At 35.1% G+C, this 19,306-nt stretch overlaps 1 protein-coding gene across 1 annotated transcript in view; it reads left to right on the top strand.

The window, feature by feature from the left end:
* The window catches only part of Dpyd (dihydropyrimidine dehydrogenase), an 817,241-nt gene that overhangs the window by 203,856 nt on the left and 594,079 nt on the right, over positions 1-19,306 (top strand). The window contains exons 6-7 of the mRNA XM_051185598.1: positions 5,024-5,220; positions 11,884-11,965. Coding sequence (XP_051041555.1) covers positions 5,024-5,220; positions 11,884-11,965 — 279 coding nt within the window. The remainder of the gene's footprint in view (positions 1-5,023; positions 5,221-11,883; positions 11,966-19,306) is intronic.

Below are 19,306 nucleotides of genomic sequence, written 5' to 3'. Positions count from 1 at the left end.
AATTGACCTAAGTGGTCAGATTCTAGTATCAGACTATTTGTATCTCTGTCTGTGCTTAAAGAGAAAAGTTATTTCAATATAAAGTTACAAAGCATGAAATAAAACAGAAGCACAAAACAGGCAGGGATGTTTTTGTAAATTGATACACTGAGCAGGGACATGTACAGATAGGTCTTCAGGTTATACAAATCAGTGAAATGTCCATTTTGATTCATATACTTATGAAGGGTAAACTCTTGTTTTTCCTTCTGACTTGCTGAGTCACCAATGTTGTGATGAATTCTAACAGGGACTGCTAAAACATAATTTGAATCAATATTTACACTTCATAGTTTTGAAAGGAATATTAAAAGTTTTATTCTTAAATAATTAAAATAAAATATCTTTAGGCTAAAATTTATACATATTGAATACTATTAAACTGCTACTATATTTGCATATAATTAACCAGAAAGCATGGGGGACATACTTAATGTCTAGTGTTAAATTGATTTTTTTTTTTGGTTCTAAATGAATGCAACAAGAAAAATATCACATGAACCTTGTTCTTTTTGCTTACTACATATTAGCTTCACCTAATATAGTTTTTGGACAGAAGACATCATTAAATAATCAAATATACCATTGTATTGTCAACAAAATCATTAATAATTTTTTAATCTAATTTATATTTTATTAAAGTCTGTTAAGAGGTAATGCTAATTTCCGTAGGCCCCATTTATTTTTATATATATTTATTACTTTTTCTTATTTTACATATCGATTCCCCTGGTAATGTTCCCTAGAAAGAAGTAACGTGAAAAGACAAATATTGATTCTAACAGTAGCCAAGTGTTTGGATAGATGGCTTAGTGGTTGATAGCCCTGACTGCTCTTCCAGAGAACCTGGGTTCACTTCTGAGCACCCATATGGCAGCTCACAACTGTCTGTAACTGCAGTTCCAGTAGATCACTTTATTCATCTCTCCTCCTGACACTTAAGTACATTCTGACACATACATATACATAAAATTATGTGTTCAAAACAAAACAAAAATCTCTTTCAGAGAGTCAGTGGATGGCTCAGTAGAAACATGTCCTTGTTATGCTGCATCCCTGGGACCTACATGACAGTTCACCAAAGCACTGGAAAGTATATTTACAATCTTTTAAATTAAACATTATAGCTGAGAAGAAAAATCACTTTGCAGTATAAAAATCCACCAGTAAATAGATATGCTCTGCTATGTCTGGAAAGATGACTCAGCCAGTAAGAGTGCTTGCTGCTAAGCCTGGGGACCTGTGTTTGATCCCCAATTCCCTCATACTAGTAGCAGATTGTTGAATACAAAAAGTTCTCTGGCCTTCACATGTTGTGCTCCATGGTGCATGCATCCCAACCCTGAAATACACACTCAACAACTACAACAACAAAATAATCTTTGACAATGTATCTTTGAAAGCTTAAATGTTTAAATTGTGTTTTGTATCATATATTTATCCTATCAATGTGGTAATTACTTCATGTTATTTATAATTTTCACATGATAATTTGTGTTTTATTCCTTTGATTTTGCCCCCTACCTATCTGCATTGATTCATGTTATTTCTCCCATCTCTTTTTTATTACTTCTGCTTATCATTGTTTTATTCTTTTTTATTTAATTTTTTAATAAATTTCTTAAATTTCAATTATTTTACAAATCGATCCTAGTTCCCTCTCTCTCCCTTCCTTCCTCTCTCCCTCCCTTCCATGCCCCTGAACATCCTTTCATCCCATTACCCTCCCATTTCTTTTGAAGGAAGAGTTATTTTAAATATCAAACCTTCTCACTAGTTACCTACACATTCTTTTTTTTCCCCTCTATTTTTTTAATTTAAATTGTAAACAAGCTTTTTTACATGTCAATCCCAGTTCCCTCTCTCTCATCTCCTCCCCTGCCCTCCCCAAACCATCCTTTAGCTGTGGTTCAGTAGCTACTATAGCAATAGAAAATGTACTCTAAACTAAGGACAGTGTGATAGTTAATTCATTAGCCATGTTAGATAATGTTTGGATCTGAAACATGACAAGTGTTTGGCCTCTCAGGCTGTGTTACACAGTTTAGGTTCCATATTACTTAAATTCTAAAGACAAATATCATTACTTTCTATAACCAATGTTCACCTGTCTTCACACACACATTTAAACATTTTAAGGTAATATTAATTTTTTGAAGTATACTTTATTGTTTTTTGTGATGATCTCATACATGAGTACAAGGTATTTTTAATCCTATGTCAAACCCTCCCCCAACCACTGCCCCGGTCTCTCCTTTTAAATCCATATTCTTTCCTTCTATAATTATCAAGTTTGTGTGTGTGTGTGTGTGTGTGTGTGTGTGTGTGTGTGTGTGTAAATTCTTCTGATACCAATCAGTGTGCCAATAGGCCATTATGTTCATATTTATAGGGCTGACTACTTGATCATGGACAACCTATCAAGGTCTTATCCCAGAAGAAAACCAATATCCCTACCAGGAATTTTTAGAAACAATTTTTATTGACAACTGTTATTTCTAAAGACATCTCTTAGAGTGTACTTTTATTTAACTTTCATATTTGAATGACTTTTACTAAGAGGACTTTAGATATTAGGATTTTCCATTGGCCAGAAAATTTTATGCTCACCTGACTTCTGTCACTCTGTTTAGGAGGAGGGAGCTCAGTTTCTTGCTTATTGACATTTTTTCTTTATTTTAAACATTGCTATTTTAGTACTTTGCTATTCAACAGTTTGATGTTGAGAAGTAGGTTTTGGCTGGCATTTTTCTTGTCTGAGGCTATATAAATTTCTGTACATATTCTTTATTCTGGGGGCTCTGTGGCTTGTTCTTTGGTCCATCACCTTGGCTTTTAGGAAACTAATTATTCACTGGTTGGATCTTTACATTCATTGCCTTTGTCTCTTTCAATATTTACCTCCCAATTTCATTCCCATGTGTCATCCACAACATGTTTTGTTGTCTGTTTGTTTTGTTTTGCCTCATGTCTCATTTGATTAATACATACATACATACATACATACATATATATATATCCATAATAGAGTGAAACATTATACGTTTGAAGAGAAAACTGAGAAAACTGACACTAGAGAAGTGTCCAGAGACCTACAAGGATGACCTACAACTATCAATCTGAGGAACAGTGGAAAGGTTACATTAAATACCCTTACATGATAATGGGATTGATAACTAACTCCATGCCATCATAGAGGCCTCTTCTAGTAGCTGATGGAATAAGAAGCAGACATCCACAGCTAAACACTGAGCTGAACTCCTGGAATCCAGTTGCAGAGAGGGAGGAGTGATAAGGGGTCAAAACCAGGCTACAGAAACCCACAAAGATAGTTGACCTGAACAAGGGGGAGCTCATGCCCCCCAGAATGATAGCTGGGAAACCAGCATTATACTGACTCAGATTCCCTGAAATTGGGTCCCAGTTAGAAGGCCTGGGCAGACTAAGGGACCTCTGACAGTGGAACCAGGATGTATACCTGCTACACGAAAGGACTTTGGGAGTACATTTCCCATGGAGGGATACTCCCTTATCCTAAAGGTAGGAGGGAGGCCCTAGTCCCTACTCTAAATGACGTGACAAATTTTGTCCTGGAATGCATCACCCTCCCTGTGGAGTGGGTTGGGGGAGTGGGATTGGAGGGGTTCAGGGGGTATGGGAAAGAAGGAGGGAGGGAGAGGGAATTGGGATGGATGTGTAAAATAAGAAAAAAGTTATATATATGAAATTTAAAATCATGCAGTGTTTTTCTCCTAAAGTTTTATGTTTTGACAAATTTCTATTTCCTTGGAGTTTGTTTTCTTGCTGATATACTTGGTGATTCAGTCATCATAGATGTCTGGGGGTGTGTGTATACTAACTGTATTCATTGGATTATATACACATTGCTTTCCATATTTTTATTAGCAGTCTAGTTATAATGATAGAAATCAAGACATTACATATGAAAATTTGTAGCACTACTGTATGGTTGACAAAGGTGTAAGGACTGATTATATGTTTTTCAGTACATGATTGACTTTATTCAGGTGGAATTGTCTCTCTTCGGTTTACTACTTAGAGTAGAGCCTCTCAGAACTCATCTACATGTGTGCACAGTGATGAGCTACCCTGCATGCCACCCTCAGAGTTACAGAGGTTCTATTTGAACTCTTGGTATTCTCTCCTGTGCAGCTTAGGAGTTGAGCTAATTCTCTGTGCTCTGTGTTTTGTTTGCTAGGTCATTGAAACCCTGCATTCCCACATATTATTGCCCCTGCTTTTCAAGGTTACCCAAATCATTTTGCTGGGTTTCCTGAGTCTTTGCCCTCTTACATTTTTTGGCCTCCCTCCTTCTACTAATACATACAAACACATTTAGTTTGGAAATGATGGCTGATCCTTAGACTATTAACTCTAAGTTGTTGCTTTCTCTCTAGAGCTCATCACCACTGAGCCTTGCTTGTTTGCTTCAGTGGCTCTCCTGTGCCTCAATAGCTCATCTGTCATAGTCAGAAGTAGATATAAAGAAACAGATTAATAAATCCTGTGTCTGCTCTGTGCCAGGTTATTGTTGGTTTGTGATAACACTGTGGTAATTTGTTTTCTTACATATGACCTGTTTTCTAATTCAAGAAAAAAGCATTCCACTCACTGGTGTGGAATCATTATATGAACACCTACACTGGTAAGCAATTATGTTAGATATGTGCAAACTATACAGTGGGAGCTCAAAGAGAGCATCTAGCGTGGCAAAGAAATGGAGCAGGGAATGTGAGTTAAAATGCTTCCCAGAGTTCTTTCATATCTTGGAAGGCCTTTCAGAGGTTGAGAAAAGTCAGCCACAGTCATCATCTATTTAATAACTACGACTCTGTCATTTATATGGAACATGCAATTCTCTTTGCTAATTAAAGTGCTAATTATGAGTTGAAACATTAAAAATGTGTTTGAGGATGTAAAATTTAATTTAAAATTTTAATCATCACAATTGATTTCTCCATAGGTGTTCAAAGCAATGAACATCCCACAGATCAGAAGCCCATCACTGCCTCCCCCAGAACATATGCCAGAAGCCTACTCAGCAAAAATTGCGCTTTTTGGTGCTGGGCCTGCGAGTATAAGCTGTGCTTCCTTTTTAGCTCGGTTAGGCTACTCCAACATCACCATATTTGAAAAGCAAGAATATGTTGGTGGCTTAAGGTAATAACTACATTTATTTTGTCTTTTCAAATGTCAAAATTAATGAGGGAAATCAGTCCTAGTTATGGACATTTTGTAGTCCTGGAGACACTTCACGCTCACAGATGCTGTCTTATGAAGTCTTTTCCCAAGATTCACAATTTTGATGAATATTTGAAGTTTTGTTTAAGTAGGCAAGATTGGTCTATGCATTTTTCTGTCTTTTTCTGAAGTTAGAAAAGTCAGAAAAACTTTATGGTAGTAGAAACAAAACACAAGAAAATTTTAATCCCTGAAAACTTTTGTGTGACGGAAACATATCTAACTGGGATAGGCATTAGATGTGAGGAATGTGTAGAACATTGATTGGAACATTCACAGCTTGCTCTATGTAAAGCATACTGTGCTGCTCATGGACTCAATTCAAAGTCGTTTTAACTTTATACTTATTGCCACTTTTATCATGAATGTTCAAGTTTAGAGTGCATTTTAGAGTGTTTGTTTCAGTTAATACCTTTTCAGTATTTGGTATGTGCCTCTATTTTTATTGTGAAGTAGGATTCACTAGTCATTTTGTTTACATGTGAACATGTACATGAATATAGGAACTGGTCAATTTGTATCAATAACTTTCAGACACTGAAGCTGATGTTCAATATAGAACTTGTTTTACTTAAATAGGCCTTTGAAATAGACATATATTTTGTTAAGGTGACTAAATTCATTTTAAGAAATGCATATTTCATAAAATATGTGGTATAAAATAAGAAAGATATTGGATGTTAGGTGTATTATATTTTTATTATATCAATTAAAATTATTATTATTATTCCCAGTTGACTTATACTAAAACCCACAGATTATTAATTATAGACATTTGGATTATATTTGTATACTTAGCACTTAGCTTTCTCTAGCTACTTAACTACTCATTAAGCTATAACTTTACCATCTTTGATAATCAGATAATGAGCTTAATCTATTTTTTGGCAGAAATTTATCATACTTTTTATATTTCTTGGTATCTATCGAATCGGTAATAAAAATGTAAATTTTAATATTAATAAGATGACTCAGTGATAACTCCAGATAACAGAAAATTATCAAAGTTTATTTCCTTGGTATGAACTGTGGTATATGAATTGTATATAAATATTAATCATGTACTTTATCATACTACTTGATTCATTACACAAAACTACTTTACTCTCCAACAAAAGCTTCACATAATAGAATAACCCCACAGACAGCATCAAGAGCTTAAGTCATTCTGATGGTCAAGAAATAATTATTTCTTTGTGGTTGGTTATTTATCAATATTGAGGAATTCTCATTGTATCTAATGAGATTTTTGAGAAAATGCATTTCTTTATATATTATTTTGTGGTGAAGTTGCTGGTTATTGTTATAGGGTCATTTTGCCCCTATTTTATTAATTAGGAAAAGCATATTGTACTAACAACATGTGTAAACATTGTAGGTTCTTGTAGGTTCTTTTTCCAATTATACACATCAATGAATATGTGAGTGAATTTTAAAAATACGAACATAATTGTTGTGTACCCTGGTAGATGAGAGAAAATCTTTTTGCCCCTTAATTGCATTTTCACAGGAAGCCGAAAATGGAAGCAGCCTTCTCTGTGAATTATTATGTGTTGCCAATTTTAGTACATGATTATGGTTCTTAGCATCTCTGTATTTAGTTTTCATTCAAATTTGGAGTGATTTATATAAATTGCACTAAATGTTAGTTTTTGTTTTTGAACATTTTTAGAGAGAGTGTCTTGAAATTCATGACTAAACATGCATTTTTCCTGTTGTTTTGAAATTTTGTGTTTTTTTTTTTCTCTTTGCTTTTGTCTTTCTGATTCTTAAGTACAATACCCGTGGTTGAACCTATCCTTTATGTACTGTACTATCTGTAATAGAGGCATGTACTATCTGTATTCACCCGTAGAAGACTAGGAAAAATAATGCAGAGCTACAGAAGACAATGCCAAAGCTTGTCTTTGAATCGACTTTCCCACTTACAGATGACTCTCAGTCTATTAAAGAATCAAACTACAAGTTCTAATCTCAAAAGAAATTAGTTTGTATTGAAGTCTGTATCTTGGCTTCTTTTATTTAGACAGATCCGATCCTTTTTTTAAACTATTTTGAAAACCATTTTATTTTACATACCAATCCCAGTTCTCACTTCCTCCCATCCTCCTACTCCCGCTCCACCGCTGCTGCCACACTCTCCCCTCATCCACTCCTCAGAGATCGTGGAGAATCATCAAATTGGTCACATCATTTGGGGCAGAACCTGTGTCTAGGCTGAAAAAGGTGTCCATCCATAGGGAATGGGCTCCAAAATCCAGTTCATGCACTAAAGATACTCAATCCACTGTGTGTGTGCCTGTGGGCTGCCTCATCCTCCCAACTGACACTCGCGTTCAGCAGGTGTGGTACAGCCTCATGCTGGTTTCCCAGCTGTCATACTAGGGTCAATGAGGTCCCACTTGCTAAGGTCAGCTATGTCTGTGGTTTTGCCCAGCATGGTATGGACCCCTTTGCTTGTCATTCCTCCATCTCTACAATTGGACTCCAGGAGTTTGGCCCCATGCTTAGCTGTGTATCTCTCCCTCTCCCTCAATCAGTTACTGGATAAAGGCTCAATGATAGCAATCAAGGTAGTCATCAATCTCTTTATAGGGGAAGGACTTTTAAGGTAGCCTCTCCACTATTGCTTAGTTTATTTGTTGGAGTCTTCCTTGTGTATTCCTGGGATAGACAGATTCCTTTACCTCTTAAGAATTAGTATAACAACAACTGTTTAAAGAAATATCGTGTATGATAAAATGCATCCAAGGTAGATTGAATCCCTCTTGTATTCAACAAAACTGATTACTTTTGATCTTGAGGTGGATATATTAAATTATCAGTAATTTTACTTCTATTTAAATAAATATTTAAAACAAAACAAATCTAAACAAAATCTTTTAATTAAAAAAGGTTAATCTATGCAAAGTTTTAAAAATGTTATCTGGATATGGGGGTATACTCTTGTGACCAAAGAAATTATGCAGTAGATGTATAAAGATGAAGAAATCAAGTCATTTTCAACTGCATAAAGAGTTTAAGGCCAATATAACCCATATGAGACCATGTCTGAACAAATGAAATTAATGATAGAAGAGATTATTAAGTATGTATGTATATATATATATATGTATGTATTTCTTGATTTTTAAATTTTATTTAAAATAATGATTAAGTATATAATATTTTATCAGGTATTATACACCCAGGGAAACACTACACTTTGTTTTATTTCTTTAAATGTTACTGTTTTGATACATATAAATATGTGAGCATTATTTCATGTTGATTTGCAATGTAATTGTTTCTTGGTAAAATACATCAGTAAAACTATTTTACAACATGTAATACAATACAAATTTTAGAATCAATACTTATTCAATCATGAACTGAGCAATGTTTTACCAAAAAAATGAATGAGATGTTTGCTATAAAATGAATTAAAAATAGTTGTTACTGATATATTCCATTACACAAGAAATATTAACACAGAAGAAAGACAATGTCTTTTATGTTTCTGTCACCCATTTGACTGTACTAGAGGAAAAAATCTCAAATGTTTTCAATAAACTTAACAAATTTGGTAAATAAACATTTATATCCATTTTGTATCCTGTCCTCTTATGCCCTTCTATAAGTCACCAGGTTTTATGCTATCTTCATATTCCAAATAAATATGTGCAATTATTTAAAATTCTATCCCTTCCAAGAATTTTTACTTCCTGAGCATCAGACTGACATTCACAGCCTGATCATTTTCTTTATTAAACTTTGCCATTCCCTTGTGGCTCCTTCATCTGAATTTGCCATCCATCACCAAAATAAGGAAATCGGTAGTGTACTCTTTAGGGTCCAGAAGTTGTACCCGGTTAATGAGCACTTTTGTAAAGTCCTTTTGTATGTCCATCTACAATATCCACTGTGTGTCCTTTCTTGTAGTAGCTGCCACATGGTTCTTTTGGCTACCGTATTTGTCTTGTCAAAGCCATTTCTTTGGTTTTCAAATGAGATTCTATTAGTGTTTATGTGGGATTGTTCTATAACTTCTGTATCCAAGACATGAGTCTAATTTGTCTCCTTACTGGATAGTTACAGTTATTTTGTATTTCCTTCTTTTCCTCCTTCCTTCAATATTTCTAAGCACACATATGATGTTCTGAATAATCAGACATGAAGAGATTCTCAAAAAATTCTCATTAGGTTTATAAGCCACTGATGAACAGTCAAGAAAATGGACAGCAGATTAAATATATTTTAATTTCAGTAGAAAATAAGTTCAGAACATATTAATGAGATAGGACTCCACTGATTTGTTACCTTGTAGAAAACCTCACTTTAATAATATCATTCTTGTGAAAACATCTCTTTGCATTTGTGAATGAAATGAAGGAAGTGATCCTCTGGTAGTTTATTCTTCGCATTTTCCTACATCAGCTTGTACAAACTCAACATTCAATATATATTTATATATAAATACAAATATATGCACATATGAATAAACTATGTAACTGTTCTGTTCACACAACTGAAAAAATTGAAACAAAATATAAAATATAAAAGAATACTTTCATTATAAAATTAGGACAGAAATAATAAAGACATAATAAAAATCAAAACTGTAAGTGAACTAGAGCTTAGGAAAAAACAGCATAACAAATCAGTGTTGTTTTCTTGAAAATGTAAGGAAAAAAATGAAAATTTTAGCAAGAAAAAGGAGACAGGACTTACAAAAGCAAAACTACTGATGGTAAAAGAAGACATGATACTACAGAAAGGTGACCAAATGAGATGTATAATAATAAATTATATACAAATTGAATAACTCAGAAAAAATTAGTGAATTCCTAGAAACATATAGCCTATAAAGCATGAAATCATGAAGAAGCAGAAAAATATGAAAAGACCAGTAAATAGTACAGAAATTGATTCATTTATATAATGTTGTTTATTTTATAAAGTAAGTAAACACCTAGGGCATGAAGACTTCCCTGAAAAAAAATTTCACAATATTAATTATTTTCTGTTAAAACTATTATAAAAATAGTTTTTCAGTCATCAATATAGAACATTACCAGAGGCAAATTTTAACTTAGTATCTAGATTACATTAAGACCTGACAACAATATCTCTGATAAGTGTGGATATAAAATGATAAACAAATCACTGAATCCAAGTGCATTTACAGAGATTATGTGCTCTTTACTCTCTTCCTATCCCTCCATGCCCACTCAGAGCTTTACCTGATTGTATCCCCCCCACACACACACACCATCTAGTTTCCTTGGGTTGGAAAATCATGAGCTTCCATATAGCTTGTTCATGCACCATTCATTCTCATTAAGCATTCTCCCACACCTCTTTCCCCCATTTGGCTTATACCCCAAGTGACCCTTTCCACAACCAGGAGTCCCAGTCTCAATTTTGATTTTGTATATATTCTGCTGAGTAGTACTCCATTATGTAAATGTGCCAAATTTTCTTTATCCATTCTTGTTGAGGGGCATCTAGGTTGCTTCCAGGTTCTTGCTATTACAAATAATGCTGCTAAGAACATAGTTGAGCAGATGTCTTTGTTGCATGGATGTGGATCATTTGTGTATATGACTAAGAGGGGGATTGCCAGTCCTGTGGTAGACTGATTCCCATTTTCCTGAGGAAGTGCCATACTGATCTCCAAAATGGCTGTATGAGTTTGCACTCCCACAAGCAGTGGAGGAGTGAGTATTCACCTTTCTCCACATCCTCTGCAACATAATCTGTCATTGGTGGGTCTCAGCTAGAAGGCCTGAACAGTCTAAGGGACCTCAGACAGTGGAACCAGGATCCCCCATGGAGAGATATTCCTTTAACCTAGAGAAAAGAGAGAAGGCCTAATCACTACTACAAATGACTTGACAGATTTAGATGACTCCTCCTGGATGGTATCACCCTACATGTGGAGTGGTGGGGGGGGATGGGATGGGAAGGTGTTTGGGGAGCATGTGAGGGGGGAGAGAGGAAAAGAGGGAGGGAGAGAGAAAGGGAGGGAGGAAGAAGAAACTAGGATGATATGTAACAAATAAATAAATAAAACATTTAAAAATAACAAGACATTCAAATCAAAACCTCAAAAAGATGCTTTCTCACATCTGTTTGAATGATCGTTAGCAAATAAATAAAATGTGCTGAATATGTGTAGTCTTTTTATAGGACATATATTTTCATTTAGATATAGACATATAATTTAGCTCTATGTTTACTGTGAATTGATTTTTACTCTGAGAATTTAATATCTTAAAAGCATAGGATTATTAGGTAAATCAACTAAATAATTTGAAGGGATAGAATCACTTTTAACTAATTCTATATGGCTTATTTTATATTGGCTGTATTTTATATTAGCTTCTACATTAGCTTTAGTACAGGGGAGATCTTACTGTGGCAGGAAAAATGTTGCTGTCTCCCTACTTGCTTATATGCAATGTAAATATTCACAGGAGCATATTTGTTCTTTTGATACTAATCAATAATAGCACATCATGCTATTTTTCCCTAGGTTGAAAAATGTCACTCTAATTCTCCAATATCCTGTTTTTTTGTTTGCTTGTTTGTTTGTTTCAGCACTTCTGAAATCCCTCAGTTTCGGCTGCCATATGATGTTGTGAATTTTGAGATTGCACTTATGAAGGACCTTGGTGTAAAGGTGAGTAGGAGGTGTAATAACATCTGTCTGTATATTGCAAAGAAAGAAAGGAGAAAGCTCCATGCTTAAGATTTATGGCTAGCGCTGTGCATTTTAGGAATGAACAATTAAAAGCTATCCCAGGACTAGCAAAAAAGATACTTTCCCTTGCTTAGGGCATTTGTCTGTCTGCTGTCTGAATGCCACTAGCCTGGAAAAGGGCAATCAATACTTCTCATCTGGCACACCTGCATGTGATTAATTGTCTGTAAGAAACAAATTCCTGAATAGCTTTAGGGGTTCAGTGCAGCCAAGGGAAGGATTTGGTTTCCTTAATTGTGTTTTGTTCAGGAGCTCTCAGAAACACTAGCATTTCAACACTTTGATTGTAATTTCTTCCAGAAGTTTATTTTCTTTACTATGTGTGTCATGCTGTTCTTTATGTCTGGCTTTTCTCAACATAAGCAGTGAATTCATGATGAATAAGAAAATAGCTATGTTCTTTGTTGTATTTAATAAATATTGTGTTCTTTTTTTGAAGATAGACATGATGCTGATATGGTACACTTCCAGAGTATGACCTTAGATACCCCAACTTTACATCACTGCTATTATTCTGTGATCTGCCTCTTCAATTGAACATATTCCTCTTTTGTTTAAAATTTGGTATTTTCCATTAAGCACAGCCAATTAATAACATAACAGGATTTGCAAAATTTCTGTCTCCAGAAGATATTTTGAAAAGTGACTAGCAAACTTTGCATGGATTTTGCTTTTATTAAGAAAACCTGGAAGTTATCAATTATGGGACACAAAACACTACTGTAGACCTTTTCACTTGTTTCTATTTGTATATTGTTTAATATGGTCAAATGATGAGCTTTTAAACATAATTACCAAACAAATACAATGATTTTTCAAGACTGCAATGTGGGTGTGCACATCATAAAAATAAGACAGTATCTATATAAAGTGTGAAACTTTTGTTTGGAATAAATGACTTTAAACCAAAGATGGTCCATTTTTGAAAGTAGGATGAATTCATGAACTTGTTATCTTCTTCTCATCACCAAGACATATAGATCATTCATATCATGCATCTCTAGCTTGTTTCAGCTAACATTATATGCAACTAAGTTCACACAATTTCCTAGCAATCAAATTTTTTTCTGGATTTATATTGCTTGGCTTTAACAGCACATACACACACACACACACACACACACACACACACACACACACACACACAAACACACATACACACACGAGAACTATGTGGACACAACATATAGTTTGTTGACATTCATTGTCCAAAATTAACTTAATTTGTTCTACCTCTTCAAAAATAATCATACAGAAGTCATTTTTAACAAGAAGCATACCAAGAGTAGGCTACCTATTTTTCAATCCAAAGAATATAAACTAATCTTATTATAACAAAGTATAAGGCATCATCTTTACAACCTGAGCAAAGGTTTCTGCTGAATACTTTAATTTTATTTATTTATTTTATAGTAATTAATTAGTTATATGTAGTTATAAAATGGATTTTTTTCAATTAGTTATAGCAGCAGAATATGAGAATTTTATCAGTTACCTGTACTTATTAATACTTCAGTTACTTGCATCTCTAGTAAACATTAAAGAGAATTATAAGACAGATCATTCTTTACTTGATTCAAAAGCAGCAGTTTTGACCTTACTGAATAAGCAATGTGATTATGTAACATTAGTTTATTAAACCTTTAGAAATTATAAAAATGAATAAAAATTGATAGGAAAAAATTAAATTTTGTTTTTGTTATTGGAAACAGATTTTTTTCATACAATATATTTTGATTATTTTCCCTTTCCAAACTCCTTCCAGATCCTTGCCACCTACATACCTACCCAAATCAACATCCATTTTCTTTTCATTACAATATAAATGGACATTTAAATAACAAAAGTAAAACAAGACAAGATAAAATAAAAGCAGACATACCACAAAAGAACAAAAATAAATATGGAACCAAGAAAAGTAAAAGCTCAAGAAACACATATAAACAGAAGGACACAAAGAAATCCCCCCAAAATTATAAAAATAGAAACCGTACAATATACTCAAAGAACCTGTAAAGGTTTTTGTTTGTTTGTTTGTTTTGTTTTGTTTTAAGAAAAGAAAAAGGCCCTGGCAAAATTATGAGACAAAGAACTGGAGATGTCACTGAGTTTGTACTGTGTTGATCATCTACTGCTAAGCATGGGGTCTGGCTGTAGGAGTGGTTTGTATACTTGATAGACTCCTATGTAGAAAACTGATTTTTCATTTAGAAGTGGTTATTGATAGGAGACAGCTTCTGGTTAGGGATAGGAACTTGTATCCACTTCTCCTCCCAGTGGTGTCACCTCAATTGCTCAGCCCTGGGCAGGTCCTGTGCTGCTGTCACATTCTCTGTGACTTCATAAGTACATCCTTCTTGTAATGTTTAGAAGGCCTTGTTTCTTCAGGGTATTCCATCCCTCCTGGTTTTTTTTTTTTTTTTTTTTTTTTTTTTTTTTGTTTGTTTGTTTTTTTCACCTCCTCTTCTGAAGCATTTCATGGTGCCTTAGGGGAAGGATTTAATGGAGTCATCCCATTTTGGACTGAGTATTCCAAGGTCTGTCACACTCTGTAAATTGTCTGACTGTGTGCCTCTAGAAACAGAAAGAGAGGAAGCTCCTCTATGATGAAGAGGATACGTATCTATGAATATATCAGAATGTCATTACGAGCCATTTTACTGCTATATTCCTTTAGCAAAATAGTCATATCTGGTTTTCTTCTAAGTCCCTGACCTATCTAGTTTCAGGTTCTTGGCCACCTGAGCAGTGTCTGGCATTGTCTCCTCCTGACAGATTGCTTAAGTCAAATAAGATATTAGTTTGTCACTCTCACAAGCTTTTTGTTACTGTTACACCAGCCTATCTTGCAGGAAAGGCAACAATTGTAGATTGAAGGATTTTGAACTGTGTTGGTGTTTAGCTATCTCTTACAGTAGTATGTAGAGTACCTTCCCATTCAATGAACACTATTCATTATGGATAAAGGCTCTACATAGGTACCAGCCCACCATCTACATGTTCAATTAGTTATGTAAATTTTGTCTTCATGAATAGGCTTTTATCATCATTTTGTGTCTGTCTTTCTAAAACTGCCTATGTATCACTTGTTCATAACATTGCATTATCACTACACATTACAGAGAAGATTGGGCTTCTACTGTCCTTATAAAGTTTACAATGCAAAAGTCATATATTTGTTTTGCTTTGATAATTTTGGTTGTTTGCTCTTTTTGGCAACTTTACATAATAGTTTATAAAAATAACCATTTAAATTTTTTATTCCAACCCCAGTTCTTCCTCCCTCCTCTCCTACCGCTCCCACCACTGCCCTTTCCTCCCATCTGCTCCAAGGAAAGGGTAATATCTCTGCTAGGAAGTCTACTAAGTCTGTCCCATCATCTAGTTGAGGTAGGACCAAGGCAGCTCTCCACCCCTGTGTCTAGGCTAGGGAAAGTATCTTTTATTAAGTTGAAAATTATGCTTCTGACTGCAAAGATCCTTATTAAATACTTCCCTCACATAATACTTCTCACTTGCTTCCCCATCCTTCACTCCTCCCAGTTCCCTTTCCTACTTCCCCTCTCCCCCAGATCCATTCCTCTTCCATTTCCCTTCAAAAAGAGCAGGCATCCCAGAGACATCAACCAAATATGGCATAACAAGTTACAATAAGACTAGGCATAAGCCCTCTTATCAAGGCTGAATGAGGTAACACAGTAGAAGAAAAGGAGTCCTAAGAGCCAGCAAGAGAGTCAGAGATACTACTTCCCCACAACCTCTCATGGTTACAAGTCCTACAAGAACAGCAAGCTACACAGCCATAACATACGTGCAGAGGACCTAGAGCATACCCATGCACACTCTTGTGTGTTTCTGCATTTATTCTCATCATTTCCTGGATGAAGACTCTCTGATACTCATCCAGCTAGGCACCAATCTTTGAGTATATCAGAGTATCATTAAGAATCATTTCAGTGAATTTAAAATAAAAAAAAATTGTTTTTTACTCTATCCTAGGTCTGAGCCATCCAGTCTCTGGTTCCTGAACATTCAGGAGTTCTCATTAGGGTCACCCCCCATATATCCCTGGAAGTTTCCACTGTGTTAAGTTTAAAATTACCCCCTAAATGCCTACCTATTCCAGTCTTCTATCCCTGTCCCTGTACTCTCTCACTCAGTTCCTTCCTCCCACACCTAATCCCTCCTGTTCCCATCCTCACCCACCCTGAGTCCACTGGCAAAATCTATTCTATTTTCCCTTCCCAGGAAGATCCAATCATTCTCCCTTTTGAGCTCTGCCTATTACTTGCTGTTCTGGGTCTGTGGCAATGTATTCTTTAAATAATACTTAATATCCACTTATAAGTGAGTATATACCATGTTTTTCTTTCTGGATTTGGTTTTCCTCATTCAGGATGATTTTTTTCTAGTTCCATACATTTGCTTGCAAATTTCATGATGTTATTTTTTTAACAGTTGGGTAATACCCCATTGTACAAATGCACTATATTTCTTTATTCTTTCCTCAGCTGAGGGACATGTAAGTTGTTTCCACTTTATGGCTACTACCAATAAAACTGCTATGAGCATAGCTGAGTGAGTGTCCTTATAGTAAGATGGAACATCCTTTGGGTATATTCCCAAGAACAGTATAGCTTGATATTGAGGAGCCTCCATATTGATTTCCATAGTGGCTATACAAGTTGCAAAGAATTTTTGTAAGAGACAATAATTCAACAAGTTTACAAAGTATTTTTAAAGTTGTTAAAGTTTCCTTAACTGAATTCCAGTACAGATTTTGCCAGTATGCATTTTTCTAGACAAATTTTGTTAATACTGTTGAATTTATTAGCATAAATTTAGACATGGTCTTCCTGAGGTCAACAGAATTATCTCACCTATGCTTATGGTTCTAATTGCCTTCTCATTTCTAAACTTGTGTTTTCTTAACTTGGCTCCTTAAGAAACTATGCTTTAGCTGTGGGTGTCTGTTTCTGTTTCCATCAGCTACTAAATGAGTGCTCTATGATGGTGTATAACATGGAAGGGTTGGAGACAGGGAGGGAGGGAAGAAGGGAGGGAAGAAGAGGAAACTGGGATTGATATGTAAAATGAAAAATATAAATTAATAAAAAAGACAGAAACTATGCTTTGCTTTTCATAGTTAACATTATGTTTAAAAGAACTAGCTTTGATACTGTTTTCTTATTCATTAATAGCTAATTATTGGATCTTTACATATTTCGCTTTTATTCTTATATTTGTAAACTTCTTGTTAATACAGTGAATACAGAATTCGTGATAAATATATCTTTGTTATTAAACCTCTAATATGCAAAATAGTTTATCATTCAACTCAAAAGTTAAAAACAAAACTTTTCACAGACCACTTGTAAAGAACTGTATCATCTTTTGTAATACATAGAAGAGAGTGCCTCTCCTTACCATCTGTGTATAGTAACTATAGTCATTTTTCTTTCCCTGATAAATACTGTTTTTCTATGAACTAATAGAGGCTTTATGTTTTCAGAATATAATGCTGTCAAAAGCCAAAGTAACTTACAAGTTTTGTGTATTTTTCTCTGTGAGGAGTGATTGAAGATGCATCTCTCTGTCTTTCTATCTGGGTGCAGATACGCCAGCTCATCTGTGATAATGGGGCTCTCTAAACTTCACTCAAGTGACTAGTCCCAGTCATGGGATCATCTTCTATCTTATGTAGTTTCGGGACCTTGAATTCACAAGCACACTGATCATTATGTCGTTATGCTGACCATTCTGAATGATGTCATTACAGAATGGACCACTGTGGGGTTCTATAGGAAGTCAGAACTCTTTGTAATACACATATTATTACTAAAGTTGACATGTCTCAGAGGTGATCTGTAACACGCCTTGTGTGAGCAACTGTTTCTGACTCATTTTAGAAGTGGAGAAGAGTAGGTCTAAAGTCACCAAATCAATGGCCATGTTCAGGGTTTTCATGTTCATATCAGTCTCCTTTAGCAATTTTGTCACGTCTGTCACAAAAACTGCAGCCAAGACAACTCTCTGTGTAGGCCTATAGTAGTTTACATTCATCCTGTGGGAACCACCTATATCTCAGCAAGGACAAACAGTGTAGTCAATTCAATGGTGACTTGTTGGGCACAAATACTGTCTATCCCCATCCTATGAGCACACTGGATATGATATGGTGCCATAGAAACTCTCAGTCAGATTTCTGGTATTTGCATGTGACTTCTAAGCTGTGATAGCTGTTTCAACTCTTACTGCACAGACTAGAGATACAGTTGGGATTACTTAACTGACAAGTGTAACAATTTCAATTATGTGTTTGGAGAGTAGGAAAATGCTCAGTGACAGGGTCAGTGTCTCTGATGGCTCACAGGGAACTAGACTTTAGTCAGGCTCCATTTTACTTTTCACATAGGTCCGTACTTTGTGTCTCCAGGTATCAATGTCAATAAAGATCATGTGCCTAATCGTCCTTGAAATGTCTGATTATCCCTATTTCCCTGGTGCACAGTTGCCTTGGTAAATGGCTATCATTCTCTATGGGGAAGCAGGGTAATTATTGTAGTATTTATTTGCCAGGATACTGAAGAGTTCTACCTAGGAGTGTGGTGTCTCTCTTGTTCAGCAGGTTTCCCCCTGAAAATTGACTCATGGGACAGAGAGATGGCCTGGGTGTTAATAACACTCACCATTAAACCTGATAACCTGAGTTCAAAGACCAGACCGCACATGGTAAAGCTGTAAACTGACTCCTGTGTGTTGTCCTTTGACCATGTAATTGTGCTCTCCTCTTGTTGCCCTAAATAAATAGGTATGATAATATTTTTAGTTGAATCATGTTTGAGACCAACCAAAATATTGTGATGTTTAGTCAGAGTGACTACTCTGTCACTCTGATTTGTTCATATTGTATGAACAATACCCCCCATGGTAACCCTACCTTTTGTAAAGACCATAGGGGAATTCCCTACAGTCCCACCCTTTGACTACTGCTAGGATGAATCTTTACTGTCTGAACTACCATTTATGTGCTAATCACGTGATCTGTTGTATAACTTCTTTTGCTTCTCTCTTGACTTTTGGATCTTTTTGGCTCTTTGGTATCCCTCACTATCTTTTATCATATTCTTATATGAAATGCTCAATATAGTGCTCTCAGTATACACAAGGTGAGACATTTTATTAACTTTAGTTTATGTTTTTGAATTTCATTTTTAAATTAGCATTATGGCATTTCAATACCCACTTACTTCGGATGGA

The sequence above is a fragment of the Phodopus roborovskii genome, unplaced genomic scaffold (genome assembly GCF_943737965.1).
Source record: "Phodopus roborovskii unplaced genomic scaffold, PHOROB, whole genome shotgun sequence".
NCBI classification, from domain to species: domain Eukaryota; kingdom Metazoa; phylum Chordata; class Mammalia; order Rodentia; family Cricetidae; genus Phodopus; species Phodopus roborovskii.
The sequence above is the reverse complement of the archived record's forward strand: the minus strand, read 5'-3'. Positions and strand labels throughout refer to the sequence as shown.